This window comes from Cervus canadensis, chromosome 28, assembly GCF_019320065.1.
Source record: "Cervus canadensis isolate Bull #8, Minnesota chromosome 28, ASM1932006v1, whole genome shotgun sequence".
NCBI classification, from domain to species: Eukaryota; Metazoa; Chordata; class Mammalia; order Artiodactyla; family Cervidae; genus Cervus; species Cervus canadensis.
In genome coordinates, this window is record NC_057413.1 from 14,493,657 (window position 1) to 14,505,934 (window position 12,278).

Sequence of the window (12,278 nt, forward strand, 5' to 3'; positions counted from 1 at the left end):
AAATGTTTAACAGTTGGTATCTACTCATCAGACCATTTTGAGTGATTTCATCTAAGGAGTGGAAATGGAGAGTGTTACAAATTACTTTATTTCTCTTTAATATTTCTGTTTTGTAATAGAACAATAATGATTTTGAGGATTTTAAATGTAGAAAAAAATATCAGCTTATGACCTATTCTTACTTACTTGTCTTGCTCTCCTTCTTGCTTCTTGGGCTACAATCTTTGCTTGTTTTCATTTTCCTTCCAAACTGTAGCCACTCTTCTGAATCCCCTTAGTGGGCTTCTATCTTAATCCTGTTTATCCCGCAAGAGTCACCTTTGGTTCCCACTAAGCACTGCTGGATTACTCAGACATCTTTTATTATTAATGCCTTCCCTCTGTGTTCCCATGGCACCCTGGGAAATCTTTAGTCACTGGTGTCTGGAGCAGGAGCCGTTATTTGATTTTGTATTCCACGGACCTGAGCGGAGTGCTCATCACATGGTAGAAATTCATTAAAAGGGGTTTCCGTGTTAAAATAATAAAGCATCAGATTTGAAGGAGATCTTCTTAATACCAGCAAGTCCTTTTTTGTAGGTTGTCATATTATGCTATTTTCCTTGAAGCTCTGTGTGAAGATACATGTTTTAATTAAACTGCAGTTTATATCTCAGGATGTGCTGAGTTTATATTTGATAGGCTATTCTAATTGAACTCCAGGCAGTTTATTTAAATGTAATATGATTTCTTTAATTATAATTGTAGGGTGGTGAGTGATAATTTTATACTTCATTGTAACACAAAACAATATAGAGTATTTTTATACTATCTTCAAATGCTTTAATTAAAGAAGACCTGCATTTATGTGTTTCAAAATGTGTTCTCTTGACCCAAGCAGAAGGATAAACAAAAATTAATGTTTCTTTTGCATGTATATTGCTTGCCTGACAGTTTGTTTTCTTTTTAGGTTCAACAGATAGATCGTGTAGTAGAAGTTGTGGAGGAAACAATTAAAGGTAAATGTTGAAAGTGAGATAATGTGTATATTGTTTGAACTGTATCATAGATGAAGTAGATCTAAGTGAATTGATGATGTATAGAAAAAAATCAAGAGACAGGTCTGTTACTTTATCTGTCACCTATCTCATAGTTTGTAAGGGGGAAAAAACACTATGGAACAACTATGGATAAATGGCTAACACTTGGTATCTACTCATCAAACCATAAAGTGATTTCATCTGAGGAGTAGTACTAGGGGGTGTTATGAGTGGGGTAATGTATATGTTTGAAATATATCATGAAGGTACTATACTTAGTTAACACTTGTTAAGCATTTTTATGAAAGTTATTGGACAAATATCATAAAATTTTGTCCTTGCCTGCTTCATGCATTGACCAGTCCAATATGGGAGGCATATGTTTGGTTGGCTTATAAATCATGTTTTTATTTTAGTGTAAAATAGACTTAATTTGAATCTGGAATCAGGAAGACAGGATTTAATCTTAAATTAAGGAAATGGCTTTATTTGCTCTTTTTTCAGTTTTATTGAGGTACAATTGACATTGTTTGTTTTTATATCATGTAATTAGTTGTAGTTATTTCTTCTGAAAGTACTGTTAAATGTAGTACTCAATTTTGATTTCTCTTCTGTATGTAATTTTTGTAGTTACACCAGAAAATGGGATTATCCTTTGATTGTTTTATTAGCCAGTATTCTTTGAAATAGATTCTTATTGAAGCCACTGAGGAATAAACCATTCTTAATTCTGTGGATTAATTTGTAAATATTTATAGTCTACTTCTGTTAGATTAGTACAAATGAAAACTGATAATATGATATTAAAATATTAAGTGAATTGAGGCTCTCACTTAACATTTTAACCATTTTTCTAATAAATGCAAATTTTGTGGTTTTTTTTTTTTTAAAGTCTGCTTCCACAAAGTTGAGATTTTTAACCACATACTTTTCCTGATGGATTGTATTTACTACCTTCCACATGCTGTTATTCATTAATTTTGAATCTTTAATTTACTGTTGCTGTTGAGTTGCTAAGTTGTGTCTTACTCTTTGCGACCTTGTTGACCGCAGCATGCCAGGCTCCTCTATCCCCCACGGTCTCCTGGAGTTTGCTCAAATTCATCTCCATTGAGTCAGTGATGCTATTTAACCATCTCATCCTCTGCTGGCCCCTTCTTTGTCTTTGATCTTTCTCAGCATCAGGGTCTTTTCCATTGAGTTGCCTGTCTGTATCAGGTGGCCAAAGTATTGAAGCTTCAGCTTCATCAACAGTCTTTCCAAAGAATATTCAGGGTTGTTTGCCTTTAGGATTAACTGGTTTAATCTCCTTGCTGTCCAAGGAACTCATAAAAGTCTTCTCCAGCACCACAATTCCAAGGCATCAATTCTTGGGCACTCAGCCTTCTTTATGGTCCAGATTTATATAATTTATTAGGTGCCCACAGAATATGAGAATTTTAGACTTATATATTAGTCTTCCTTGAAATTCTGAGATAAAATGAAGTGTCAGGATTAAAACTTTGAGGCAGTGATAATGTTGAAACTTTTTTTCAAACCATACCTCAACGCAATCTTTTAAGGTTTATTTATTTATTTTTTTCCCATTTATTTTTATTAGTTGGAGGTTAATTACTTTACAATATTGTAGTGGGTTTTGTCATACATTGACATGAATCAGACATGGATCTACATGTATTCCCCATCCCGATCCCCCCTCCCACCTCCCTCTCTACCTGATCCCTCTGGGTCTTCCCAGTGCACCAGGCCCGAGCACTTGTCTCATGCATCCAACCTGGGCTGGTGATCTGTTTCACCCTAGATAATATACATGTTTCGATGCTGTTCTCTCAAAACATCCCACCCTCGCCTTCTCCCACAGAGTCCAAAAGTCTGTTCTGTACATCTGTGTCTCTCTTTCTGTTTTGCATATAGAGTTATCATTACCATCTTTCTAAATTCCATATATATGTGTTAGTATACTGTAATGGTCTTTATCTTTCTGGCTTACTTCATTCTGTATAATGGGCTCCAGTTTCATCCATCTCATTAGAACTGATTGAAATGAATTCTTTTTAATGGCTGAGTAATATTCCATTGTGTATATGTACCATAGCTTCCACTTACAGAATGACAGGCACTGTACTAAGCATGGAGTAAGCCATTTCAGTATTTTGCAACAGTGCTGTGAAGTGGGTACATCTGTTTTTCCTCATTTTTCAGAAGAGAAAGTTTGGACACAGGGGTATACAGGTAGTAAATGACGGAGTTGGAATCTGAATCTAAGCATTATGACTGTGATGCCCCTGCTCTTAAATTTGCCACTCCATTCACACTATACTATGACTGCTCTGCTCTCTCCTGGTTGAGAATCACTACCTTAACAGTTGTTCAATTGAACTCTTGAAAGTAGTGTTTCAGGATGCTTGAGGATTCTATTGTTTGTCTTGAGTACCTGGCATATACTGTTGTTGTTGTTTAGTCACTCAGCTGTGTCTGACTCTTTGTGACCCTGTGGACTGTAACCCACCAAGCTCCTCTGTCCATGGGATTTCCCAGGCAAGAACACTGGAGTTGGTTGCCATTTCCTTGTCCAGGGAATATTCCCAACCGAGGGCTCGAACCTACTTCTGCTGCATTAGCAGGCAGGTTCTTTACCACTGAAACATCTTGGAAGCCCATCAAGCATATACTAGTCCCTAAATTATATTTTAAAAAAACTAAATGACAGTGAAGACAGGAGAAAAATCTAGCAGACTATGGTTGTGGCAATGACTTTTTAGATGATATACCAAAGAGGGACTGTTTGTGAAAGATAATTGATGAGTTGAACCTCGATAAAATTAAAAACTTCTGCTCTGCAAAAGATAGCATTGAGAGAATGGGAAGATGATCCATAGACTTTTGCAAAAGACATACCTGATTAACTGTAAGCTTAATTACACAGAATACCTCTTAAAACCCAGCAGTTGAAAAATAAACAACCTGATGAAGAAATGGGCCAGTGACTATATCAGAAACGTCCCCAATGATACACAGGTGGAAAATAACCATATGAAAAGATACTTCACATAATATGTCATCAGGGATGATACCAACCAGCCTCTTTGCTCCAGGAGTTAACTCATTAGTACAGATTCAGATTTGCTTGAAAGGAGCTTATTATGAATAACAAAAGATGCCCCTCCCACTGCTGTCACTCAGGAAATAATAAGAGTTTTAGGAAATTGGTACCAGGAATGAGGGATGGTTATATATTTCTGTATCACAGAATCACAGAAGGCTTATCACTTCCAGGTTGGTTTAATTAGGGATAGCCTGTCACTGAAGAGTTTTGCTAAAGATTTATTGGAGAGATTGTAGTTGAGTTTTTGATAGTCTACAGCAAGAGTTGAGTTGAAGATGAAGTTGATGTGGAGTTGATGTGGGTATTCACTGGCAGGTTGGTTTGAGGATGGGAAGGCTGAGGATTTAAATCTTAGTAATACAGATCGGGAAAGGAGTACGTCAAGGCTGTACAATGTCACCCTGCTTATTTAACTTAAATGCAGAGTACATCATGAGAAATGCTAGACTGGATGAAGCACAAGCTGGAATCAGGATTGCTGGGAGAAATATCAGTAACCTCAGATACGCAGATGACACCACCCTTATGGCAGAAAGCGAAGAAGAACTAAAGAGCCTCTTGAAAGTGAAAGAGGAGAGTGAAAAAGCTGACTTTAAACTCAGCATTCAGAAAAGTAAGATCATGGCATCCAGTCCCATCACTTAATGGCAAATAGATGGGGAAACAGTCAAAATAGTGACAGATGTTATTTTTTGGGACTCCAAAATCACTGCAGATGGTGATTGCAGCCATGAAATTAAAAGATATTTGCTCCTTGGAAGAAAAGCTATGACCAACCTAGACAGCTTATTAAAAAACAGAGACATTACTTTGCCAACAAAGGTCTGTCTAGTCAAAGCTATGGTTTTTCTAGTAGTCATGTATGGATGTGAGAGTTGGACTATAAAGAAAGATGAGTGCCGATGAATTGATGCTTTTGAACTGTGGTGTTGGAGAAGACTCCTGAGAGTCCCTTGGACTGCAAGGACATCCAACCAGTCCATTCTAAAGGAAATCAGTCCTGAATATTCATTGGAAGGACTGATGTTGAAGCTGAAACTCCAGTACTTTGGCCACCTGATGTGAAGAACTGACTCATTGGAAAAGACCCTGATGCTGGGCAAGATTGAAGGCAGGAGGAGAAGGGGCTGACAGAGAATGAGATGGTTGGGATGGCATCACTGACTCAATGGACTTGAGTTTGAGTAAACTCTGGGAGTTGGTGATGGACCGGGAGGCCTGGCATGCTGCAGTCCATGGGGTTGCAGAGTTGGACACGACTGAGTGACTGAACTGAACTGAATACAACAAGAGAATTTTAGAGACAGAAGAAATAATTTTGGTAGACGTCCTTAGTTTGCAGATCAGGAAGCTGATCTAGGAAGAAGTTATGTGACTCATCTGAGATCTTCTGGTGAATGGAAATCTGGGCCTGATTTTTCCATTCTTCGCTATTTCTTCTGCCAATCCTTACTTTCCTTAAGACAGCACAAGTTAGTGAAATAATGTGGTCCTTGTAACAGTTAACTATTTCCTGTCTGTCTTTCAGTAAGTTATTTCTCTGAGGCTCAGTTTAAAATGGAGAGGATTAAATGGATAAGACTTTTACGATACCTGGGGTATACTAGGGGAAAATTCTTGTGTATTTATTTCTACCTCCTTAATACTCAGGCTGCTGGAATAATCTAACTGACCTTCAATAGCAGAGATGCTCCTTTCAATTGGACTGTGTATATGGCCTTCATGTTCTGGAAATATTTTCCTCTTCTGCACGTGTACCTTCCGTGGTTGCCTGTTACCTACCAAGTTAACTGGTGACTTCTGCCTCTTCCACCATTTCCACTGTTTCTTCCATTACTTTCACACTAAACCTTTTGCTCCAGACAACTGCAGTGTTTGATGTGTCTTGTATATTATTTTCAATTTGCTCTACGTTCATTTTAGGAACTTACACATAAGCAGAGAAGTTCTGTTTGCTGACCAGACCCATTCCCTGCCCTTCCCCACCTCGACGTCTGTCCATGGAGGCAGACCTGTGTGGACTACATTGGTAGGATCCTTGCTACCCACTGTCTAGTTGCATTTCTCTTGTTAGAAGTGTGAGATGGGAGGATTCATTCCCTTCTCTCAGTTCCTTCTTTCCTGCTCATCCTAACCCGAAGGTCATACCTCCTATCAGGTGGCCCTCTCTAGTCATCTGTTTTTCTCCTGGTTCCTGTAACTCTTCCTTTCCTCTGCTTTTTCAGGCCCAAGGCTGGAAACAGCACCCTGTTGTTGCTTGCCTGAGACTCTTGCATTGTCTCTTGTTGGTCTTCCTAACCTTGCCAAACTTTAGTAATTAGCGCCTTTATTAAAATCTCTTCCATTATGCAGTGTGCCATCTGCTTTGCTGGGACCCTGGTTGATAAATGCTCCGTGGAGAAGAAGGCTCTGCCCAGAAGGGCCAGATGGAATATAGGCTGACTAGGGGATTCTGCTGTAACTGTCTTGTTTCCACATTTGATTCCTGTACGGCTCCCTTCATATGTCTTCCTTGATGGGGGTTTGGACACACAGCTCCTACCACAGCCTGTTTGCATTGTTTTTACATTATAGGAAATAATTTTTTAAAAAACATATTAATAAGACACTTTGGTGACAGATATTTAAATCTATTGTATTGGGTTGGCCAAAATGTTCATTCAGGATTTTCTGTAAGATGTTATAGAAAAACCCAAATGAATATTTTGGCCAACCCAAATAATTATAGTAAAACCATATAAAGCATATTCCTTTTATGTCTCTCTTGGTTGGAGGAAAATGGAGAATTCAAGTTAACGCTTAAAGACTTACAATGTTTAACACTAGTGGCCTGAAAATACCATCCTATATATCATTTGCTTTAGGAGAGACCAGATTATGATGACTTTAGGATTTTCTTCTGTGTCATCTTCACAGTTCAACAAAATATGCAGCTGAAGCTATCAGAAGGAGTATAGTATTTAAAGGATTTACATTTCTTTAAAAAAATACTCATTGCACCTTAGTCATGTTTCACATGATCATTAAAGCACCCCACCCCCTTTTTGGTACAAAAGCTTTGGAGGAAACACAAATCTAAGCATTTTTTCTGATATATGAAGTCCTCTAAACAAAAAAAATCTTTAAAAAATGTTCTCATTTTTGTAAAAGATAGCCTAACCAGGTAGCTTAAGATAAATGATTGCAAATAAATATTACATATTGAAAATAGAAAAAATGTTTTTGCTGTTATGTCGTATTTCTTCCCTCATCAGTCTCTAGTAAAAGAGGCCTCTGTTGTTTTATATGTTTTGCTGGTATTTTATTTAGTCTAATTCCAGATGCCTCCAGTGTTAGTAATTCAAAGCTTTCCAGTACGGTACAATCTGCAAGTTTAATTGATTTTCCATTTCTTCTGACTTCTTGGTAATTGATGTGGTCCTGGATTAGACTGACCTGAATTCCCAGGGTACTTCACCAAACAGTTCTTTCTTATTTAACACATTGCTATTAATCTTTACTCTGTCAGAACTGTACTTTGCATTTGTTACTGATTTAGAATATAAACTTTTTGTAAATTGAAACTGCAAGACGGAACTGTCTCAAGTATGGTTTTACCAGTGTTAATGACTGAGTAACCTCCCTACAAAGTCCAGTGGAGATTTTCTTGAAGATGTTTCAAACTTAATAAGCAAGTGACCTGAGCTTGGATAAGTAGCCTCATACACCTGGGATAGTATTGGATCACACATAGAATTGGATCACAGCTGCTTTTTCAGTATTTGCTTTTCAGTAAAATAATTTTCTTGATTTTTCAAAATATGCTTTGAAAGGACACTCCTACACAGCCTATCGTTTTATGTTATCTCTGATGTAGTTACTATAGTCTGAATATAGTGGAAAAAGGTGGATGTTGGTTCTACATGTTGTGAACACTTTCCAGTCTCACTGGTGCAATGAGATAGGTGATAACTTCTGCCTTTTGAGAACTAAAGGAGCCAGAAATTTATTGCAGTCTTTCTTTTTTTCATGAGCCTATTTGTTTTACCTGTATGTTCTGTATTAACCTGTGATTACAGGTTGGTAAGCATTGCATTTTTACCTCCTTAGATGTGTCAGTTAATGTTCTTTCCATCCTCTTTCCTTTCTCTCCTCTCCTTTAGTTTCCCCGAATAACCATAGTCCTCTACCTTTACTTATTTGTCCTCTATATTTCTTGTATGTCCTAGAATGAACTTTTTATTCATCATATGTCTTTTAGATAGCATTTTTCAAATCATAGTAGTTTTAGAAATAAGACCAAGCAAATTTCTTTATGGCCCCAAACAGCAAAGTTCTCCCATAAGACTGTAAGTTGATTTCTTCACATCACTTTATTCTGTAATAGATGGTTTGGAATAATGACTGGATAGGACTGTTTGTGAGAGGAAACTAGCATGTCTTGTCTGGATATCTATAACTTTATAAATTATCAATCCTGTTTCTAGCCACAGAAATAATAAGCAGTCCCAGTATTATTTATCTGCTTCAAAAATAGCCAATAGATGCTCTCCCAAGAGTCTTCTTTAAACATGGGAAATAGTCATGTTTATTTTTGAAAATAAAAGTAGGTAAAGAACTTTAAGTTGGTCAAATACTTTTCTGCCATTAAAGCTTTTAAAACTCAAATGCATAAGTATGTTTCCCAGGTGAATTCTACTATGCTAACTTCAGTGTTTTGTATGTTTTGGTTGTGTTAATTAAATTACACTCCTTTTGTATGTTCATCACTTATATTTTCTATTCAGAGATGCATGTTCTTATGGTTTGCAGCTACCTTCACTGATAATTTGTGAATGTTTATAAACCTTTATAAAGGTTTGTGGTACGGTGGCTCAGAGGTTAAAGTGTCTATCCACAGTGCGGGAGACCTGGGTTCGACCCCTGGGTTGGGAAGATCCCCTGGAGAAGGAAATGGCAACCCACTCCAGTATTCTTGCCTGGAGAATTCCATGGAGAGAGGAGCCTGGTGGGCTACAATCCATGGGTTCGCAAAGAGTCGGATACGACTGAGCGACTTCAGTTTCACTTTTCTTTCACTTTCTTTCACTGATAATGGGATTTATTGATACGAAGACTTGGGTGTTTCATTAACTTTGATTTCTTTATTCCGGAGTGGGGTGGGTGCATAGTGTTGATTAGTTCGTTAGGTTGATGATTGTAACGTAGTTTTCACATAACTATTATAATGGTTCACTGGATTTGATTGTTCAAAACAAGGAAAGGAAATTACTTTAAGTTTGAACTTCTCAGGCTTCCCATGACCCAGCCCATGTGTTTGTGGTCTCAGTGATCTGTCTGGTAAAGCAGCTCCATCCTTCCTTGTTTAAATATTAACAAGGACTTGCCTGCTGTGAAAATTAGGCTTACGTGTTAACTCTGCAAAGTTTGATACTGACTTGGCAGATTGCAAATTGTTGAAATCTCTAAAAATGCATTATTGTAGCCTAAACTTTTGTGAGTGCTGTTCACCTTAAAACAGTTTATAAAGTGTGAACATCAGTCACATTATTCATGTCTGTAGATTAATAATTTTCTTTTCAAGTATTTGGTATTCTCAGATATAAAGGTTTCTGAGTCCTGTAGTTCCAATTTCTGTTTACTTTATGGAGAAGGAAATGGCAACCCACTCCAGTACTTTTGCTTGGAAAATCCCATGGACGGAGTAGCCTGGTAGGCTACAGTCCATGGGGTCGCAAAGAGTCAGACACAACTAAACGACTTCACTTCACTTCGCTACTTTCTTCAGTAATGCCAAGTAGATCAATTAATCCTATTTTGAGGGTCTCATAGAAGTCCTTAAAATTAATATAATTAAAAAAACTTCAGTGTACTTAGGTTTTTTTATTGTAACTATCTTTTTAGAGAATTAGCAGGCGGTACACTGCTTTTATACTCTGCATGTGTATATGTGCTTTCTTACTATTTGGAAAAGTTTGTCTTCATTTAAAGACTCTACTATTTTTGTTTAGTAAAATGTGGCAAGAATAGTTGAGACTATTGAATAATTCTATCAGCTTTATTACATTTTTTAAATAGAGAGTAAAATTGTAGGTTGATTGTGGTGTTGTCTGTTCCAATATGACTGTCAACAAAATAGTAAATTGTATTGGTAATTCTTCTTTAGTACTTTATTGCTGAGTTCTATAAAAATAGAAATACAAAGTGAAAAACCAGGTCATGTTAGAGGTGCACTATCTAAAACTCCAGTAGCAAAACTATACATGAAATTTTGACATCTTTGAAAAATTTCTTAAAAACATTTTATTGCCAGCAAAATCATATATCACAGACAAGTGAGAAAATTGGCCACATAGAGTAATTTGATGGCTCAGATGTTACTGGACAAGAAATTGAAATCTGATCCTCTCTTTTTCTTGAACAGTTTAAAGTTTTGTATCTAATGTTTGGAGATGCACATATTTTCTTTGAAAACTTCATCCCATAACCCTCTACAAAGCATACAGCATATGTGCAGCCATTACTTTGGAGACTGCAAGAATAAAGACCAATTTCACTTACTTACTAGTTAGAGGATGGAAAAATTCATTTGCAGAATCTCCAGTTAGGAGATCAACTATGGATGGGTTTTTAAGCAGAAACTTAATCAGTACTACTATAACAAAGCATATGCTGTATTGAGTAAGAAAGAAATAGTAATTGAAATGTCTTCATAAAAGATGCTTTCTAACACATGAAATCTTTATTGTAACTCTGAAAATTCAAGTGCACCATTTCTTTAAGCTGCCCTGAAGTCTGGTGCTGTAATGGGTGAGAATCATTGATTGAGACTATGCAGGGTTATGCTGAAATACTTGGCTCTGCTGCTCACAGTCTCGTGTTTAACAACCCACACAAGCTCCTTGGTTCTCCATTTCCTGGGCTGTAAATTGTAGGACATGGTAGGTCCCTTCAACTCGGAAATTTTAGGAGTGTTGGGAGTCTACAATATAAAACTGAGCTTCCGAGCCTGTCATTAGAAGGCAATGGTGACATTTTGGACAGTGATCTCTAACAAAAGTTACTGTAATGTCAGTAGCTTTTTCTCGCAGACTAATCTCCACATGCCAGATTTTCCTTTTTTTCCCCTATGTCGTCTTACTTACAAAATGAATCTGAAGGCATTTGTGGCAGACACACTGTGCATTTTTCTTCTCTGTGTCTTCATATTCTCCAGTGAAAAGGGTCTTGAGTAAAGACAGTTCCCACAGGCCTTTGCCCTTATTTCATTCCCTGGTATCGCCCTCCTAGGTGATGACAGGCTGTGTACTTCCCAGTGTTGCCTAAGAGTTTCGTGCTTCTCTAAAGCAACTTCAGTTCTACCCTGGGGCGTGTTTATTTTGGGGCTTTGAGACAGGTATTTTGCATCTTGGTGGCTGGGATTGCTGGGGGGGAAAAGTAATTTGAGAGGATTTAATGTAAGGCATGAACATCACTTGCAGCAGTGATTCTCTAGAGTGTTTGCTGGGAGGGGGACCCTTTGCCAGAATGGCAAGATGGCAGGGTCTTTTATCTGAACCTGGGGAAGCCAGGGGCTGCTGGAGACTCTGCCACGTGGCCTCTCACCTGGATTCATTGCCTTGTGAGTCACTGGTATGATGCTAAGGATCCTGTCACTCAGGTGTCCTGGGGTGGGAAGATAGCGGTGACTGTCCGGGCACCCATGCTTAGACTTACCCAGGGCCAGGTGCAGTTCCTGGAGCCCTCCTTCTGGCTTCTTTCTCTTCCTTCATATCCAAGAAATTGTATCAGAATGCTAGTGAGTGATCTGAGAGGGATGACCTTGAATCTACTTTGATTTATACATTAAAAAAAAAATTTGAAAACCTGATTATCATTATCAATGCAATTATTTGTGACCTATATCCTAGCCCTCCAGAGGTTTAAAGATAAATGGAATCTGACTTTAACTTACAGTGCTTTAAAGTTGTAAAAATCTCGCTGCTTTCTTCCTTTTGAGAAACGTCGTTTGCATTATAGGTCTTGATAGGATTACAAGTGCATTAATTACAGTAGCAACTGTAATTAACTTCTTTCTGGCTCTTTGTAGCTTACCCTTTCGTACACGTTAATTCATTTGTACTCCACAGGAACCCTGGCATTGCTGATTATACCGTAATTATGGTACATTGCAG

General features: G+C 37.6%; 1 protein-coding gene across 6 annotated transcripts in view; it reads left to right on the top strand.

Annotated features, from left to right (window-relative positions):
• Window positions 1-12,278, top strand: part of CDKAL1 (CDK5 regulatory subunit associated protein 1 like 1) — a 579,481-nt gene that overhangs the window by 178,611 nt on the left and 388,592 nt on the right. For all 6 annotated transcript variants that reach the window (XM_043449766.1, XM_043449768.1, XM_043449770.1 and 3 more), the window contains one exon: window positions 950-998. In XM_043449766.1, coding sequence (XP_043305701.1) covers window positions 950-998 — 49 coding nt within the window. The remainder of the gene's footprint in view (window positions 1-949; window positions 999-12,278) is intronic.